Genomic DNA, 5201 nt, shown 5'->3' on the forward strand with positions numbered 1-5201 from the left:
CAAGGAGATCAGTTCTTACCAGCCACTACAGAGGAAACTACTGACTACGGTACACACACACACACACACACGCACACACGCACACACACACACACACACACACACACACACACACACACACACACACACACACACACACACACAACTCACTCAAGGAGATCAGTTCTTACCAGCCACTACAGAGGAAACTACTGACTACGGTACACACACACACACACACACACACACACACACACACACACACACACACACACACACACACACACACACACACACACACACACACAACTCACTCAAGGAGATCAGTTCTTACCAGCCACTACAGAGGAAACTACTGACTACGGTACACACACACACACACACACACACACACACAACTCACTCAAGGAGATCAGTTCTTACCAGCCACTACAGAGGAAACTACTGACTACGGTACACACACACACACGCACACACACACAAACACACCTCACTCAAGGAGATCAGGTTATACACACACACACACACAAGGCACAAGTAGTGGGCATCACATACACGGGGGATTAATGTGTGTGTGTGTGTGTGTGTTTAGGCAGCGCGTCTCTTGAAGACAGGAGGGGTGTTGGTGTGTACAGTATGTGTAATATGGTGTGTGTGTGTGTGTGTGTGTGTGTGTGTGTGTGTGTGTGTGTGTGTGTGTGTGTGTGTGTGTGTGTGTGTTTAGGCAGTGTGTCTCTTGAAGACAGGAGGGGTGTTGGTGTACAGCACGTGCACAGTGACGCTGGCGGAAAATGAAGAACAAGTGGCCTGGGCCCTCAAGACCTTCCCATGTCTAACTCTTGAAGCACAGGTATATTACACACACACACACACACACACACACACACACACACACACACACACACACACACACACACACACACACACACACACACACACACAGGACACTGTCCTGAAGAGGTTTCAAATGTTGTTTTGTGTGTGTGTGTGTGTGTGTGTGTGTGTGTGTGTGTGTGTGTGTGTGTGTGTGTGTCTTCATCAGGAGCCTCACCTGGGGGAGCAGGGCATGCTGGGAGCTGGGCTGTCACATGACCAAAGGAGGAAGCTGCAGAGGTTCTGGCCCCGCCTCCGACGCCTAGGGGGTGGCACTATAGTTGGACACTCAGCCAATCAGCAGTCAAGCACAGACTCATTAACCAATCCAAGTCAAGAAGGGGAAGGGCTTGTCGATGGACACGCTCAAATGCCCCGCCTACATGAGGCTAACTCCGATACCATTGGCTTCTTCATCGCCAAGTTCAGGAAGAGCTGATGGCCAATCACAGTCAAGCACAGACTTTTCCGAACACACCAGAAGCCTTTTATACCTTAACAATTTCAGAGAGGTTCTATGGATATGACGACGAGAGAGAAACCTTGCGACTTTTCAGGGTGGCACTGCACTCTAGGGGCGCCAATGGAGGAGCGCAGATCCAGTCAGAATGAATGGACTGCGTTCACTCAACAGTGCCACTAGGTGAATTGCAGGCATGGGGAGAATAGCAAGTGGGGCGCCTGTAGACCGGCTGTGACATGGTGGACTAGAACTCATGTAACATGGCAGAACACAATGGTTCTGACTGTTATGAACCTGGTGGAACACATTGGAATGGCTCTATTGTATATTACATCTCCATTAAGACATTAAAGTCATTATGCATTATTTCCATAAAAGCGTTATTGTTGATGCCATCTCGTGTTCAAGGGGAGTTTTGGTTTCCTCCCTAGTGCGTGCGTGCATGCGTGTGTGTGTGTGTGTGTGTGAGTGCGCCCGCCCGCATTCACTCGTTAAGAAATTAAGGTCTGGAATATGAATTTGACAATGGGAATTTATTTGGAAGCAAGATGGACTACACAAAAGTTTTGGCCTCATCCAGGGATGTCAGACTCAGGCCCGGGGCCAAATCTGACCTGCAGAGGTCCACGAGATCATTTCAAATGTGTATTATTACAGTTGGCCCACATACACCATTGATGTATATCGTAACAAGACTCCAACAATAAATTTGGTGTCTCACAGGAACATAAGTGGACACAGGTCAATAACACAGCTCACACTCTAAGGCCACACAATATGTGCAACTGCAAGCACGTTTGAACTTCCCACATATGTTGGAAAAGACTAAGAGTGTGTGTGTGAAATTGAACTATGAGTATTAAGAGCATGCACACACAATTTTGGTCATTTTTTAATATATATATTGCGTTTGGCCAGCCACTTTGTTCCAGATTTTAATTTTGGCCCCTTAATTTGAGTTTGACACCCCTGGCCAAAACCATCTACAGTATTTTATGGAGGAACTAGGCAGGGGGTAGTGGTGTGCATTGGCACTGCCCTCACGATTCGATTCGATTACGATTCGAGAGGTAGCGATTCGATTCAATTCTACAATGCATTGCAATGCATTACATTTCTACTGAAAGCAAAGCAAATGTTTCATCAGTCATGATGAGGCAATACAAGTAGTCAGATACTGAGCAACATTTAATTGGCTGTTTTATGTATCAGTCTTGCAGTTTTCAATGCTTTGAAGTGCTTTTATTTAATTTAACATTCATTTGCTCCCAAAATATCCACGGAAGTAATTGAAACTAAAAAAAATGTGCCTCATCGATTATGGAACTTGCCGCATTGAATTGAATTGTCCATGCCCCGCATTGCATTGCATTGCATTGCCCAATCAATTATTGTTGACACTACTAGCAGGGCTAAATGTTTGTCCTCCTGTCTTCTCCTGCGGCCTCTTGCCTCAGTGAAACAAAACAAGTGGCTTTCTCTAATTCAGCATCACGAATGAGAGAATAATCTTAATCGAATAGTTTGTTTTTGCAAGATGTTGAATAAAAAGTTGTCATGAGGACATCCGCTGATTGCCACCACACAGGCTGGTCAATGGCAAATTAGAGTAGTAGTGGTTTTCAAAGTGGGGGCCGGGGACCCCTGGGCGGCCGCGAGGGGATGCCAGGGGGGCCGCGGCAGGGTGGCAGGAAAAATATAGCAAAATAAAATTAATAATTTAATAAATTGAATAGCTTATGAAGCCAACATAAACAAAAAATAAGCTAAACAATCTTCTTCACAATGTAGGCTATTATTCAACTCACAGTAACGCACATGTTTTTAACAGCGCAAGTGATGCAATTGATGTACACACCGGTGTTTGTCCTCTACCATCAGTGTCTATGCACGATGTTAGAAGAGTACTTAAGCAAGTAAACGGCAGAAAGGCAGCTGGGCCAGATGGTATTCCTGGAAGGTTGTTAAAATCTTGTGCTGATCAACTTGCTCCTGTCTTCACAACAATATTCAATCTGTCCTTAGCCAGCTCCACTGTTCCCAATTGTTTTAAAAGGTCAACTATCATACCCGTACCCAAAAAGGCCAATCCAAGCTGTTTGAATGACTACCGCCCCATTGCTTTAACATCTGTTGTAATGAAGTGCTTTGAGAAGCTTGTTAAAAATATAATCTGCTCTTCTGTCCCTGGCTCATTAGACCCCCTTCAATTTGCCTATCGTGAAAATAGGAGCACTGATGATGCCATCTCCCATGTCCTTCACACCACCCTTTCTCACCTGGATAAAGGACAGGGCAACTATGCAAGACTACTATTCATTGACTACAGCTCAGCATTTAATACCATCGTGCCCTCAAAACTAGTAGCCAAGCTGAAAAACATTGGACTTTGTCATTGAGTGCGTTTACATGCAGTTCAGTATCCCGAATATGAGGCATATCCCGGTTATGATCATATTCGGGATAAGGTGTTTATATGCGCATAGAATGTTATATCCCAGTCTACATTCTTGGCCGTTATAGAATTCTCTTCAAATGCGTGTAGCCTGGATACCAGCTACAGCGTTCCATGGGAAGCCCCTATATTCGGGATAAGGTGTATACATGCGTCAGTATCCCGGCTTCTTTCGGAAAACTCCACCTAGCATATCCCGATTTCTCAGTATCCCGAATAAGGGCTTATTCGGGATACTGAAGTGTTTATATGCGCAAACGCAAATTCGGGATACTTAATATCCCGATCATAATCGGGATACTGAACTGCATGTATACGCACTCATTCTCTATGTGCATGGATACTCAACTTCTTGTCAAACAGACCTCAGGCAGTGAAGATTGGCAACTGCTCCTCTAGCATAATCTCCCTCAACATCGGCGCGCCGCAAGGTTGCGTTCTCAGCCCTCTGTTGTACTCCCTTTATACCCATGACTGCTCAGCTATCCACAGCTCCAATTCCATTGTGAAATTTGCAGATGACACAGTGGTGGTAGGACTCATCTCCAACAACGATGAAACAGCCTACCTAAATGAGGTTGAGATGTTGTCATCCTGGTGTGCAGAGAACAGTTTAGAGCTCAACGTCACCAAAACCAAAGAACTTGTGGTGGACTACAGAAGAGGAAAAGATCAGAAGAACTATGCTCAACTGGAAATCTTTGGTACCCCTGTGGAAAGAGTGAGCTGTTTCAAGTATCTAGGCGTCAACATTTCTGAAGATCTGTCTTGGTCACCTCACATCACCACCGTAGTGAAAAAGGCCAGGCAGCGTCTGTACCACCTCAGGAGGCTAAGGAAGTTCAGAATTCCATCAGACATGCAGAAGTCCTTCTATTCTGCCACAATTGAGTCAGTAATTACAGGAAGCATTACAACATGGTATGGCAACTGCACAGCTCAGGACAAGATAGCCCTGCACAGAGTAGTGCATGCTGCAGAAAAAATCACTGGCACCATCCTTCCAGGGCTGCAAGATGTATATGCAAGAAGGACAAAGACACGAGCACAAAGGATTATGAAAGACACATTTCATCCTAGTCACTCCATGTTTGAAAGGCTGCCCTCAGGGAAACGACTACGTTCCATAAGATGTAGAACAGAGAGACTGCGTAAGAGTTTTTTTCCTCAAGCCATCCGCTTTTTGAATTAAGACAATAACTATTTTTAATTATTTTTTATTTTAATTTATTTTATTATTTTTATTTTTTACCATCCAACACAGCACAGAGCAGTTGCAATCCCCATTTCACTGCCAATTGTGCTTGCACAAGGAAGCACGTGACAAATAAAAATCTTGAATCTTGAATCTTGAATCTTGATTTATGCTTTCTGAGGTACTTGTATGGGTTTAGGAATGCATCAACTTCATCGAGTTGTGAAACCGGGTGC

General features: G+C 44.7%; 1 protein-coding gene across 1 annotated transcript in view; it reads left to right on the forward strand.

Moving 5' to 3' along the window:
• nsun6 (NOP2/Sun RNA methyltransferase 6) overlaps nt 1-1710 on the forward strand; it is an 11085-nt gene extending 9375 nt beyond the window's left edge. Inside the window, exons 11-12 of the mRNA XM_063206213.1 lie at nt 704-829; nt 1022-1710. Coding sequence (XP_063062283.1) covers nt 704-829; nt 1022-1291 — 396 coding nt within the window. The 3' untranslated portion in view covers nt 1292-1710. The remainder of the gene's footprint in view (nt 1-703; nt 830-1021) is intronic.
• Nucleotides 1711-5201: the final 3491 nt, after the last annotated feature.

Source organism: Engraulis encrasicolus, chromosome 9, assembly GCF_034702125.1.
Source record: "Engraulis encrasicolus isolate BLACKSEA-1 chromosome 9, IST_EnEncr_1.0, whole genome shotgun sequence".
NCBI lineage: Eukaryota > Metazoa > Chordata > Actinopteri > Clupeiformes > Engraulidae > Engraulis > Engraulis encrasicolus.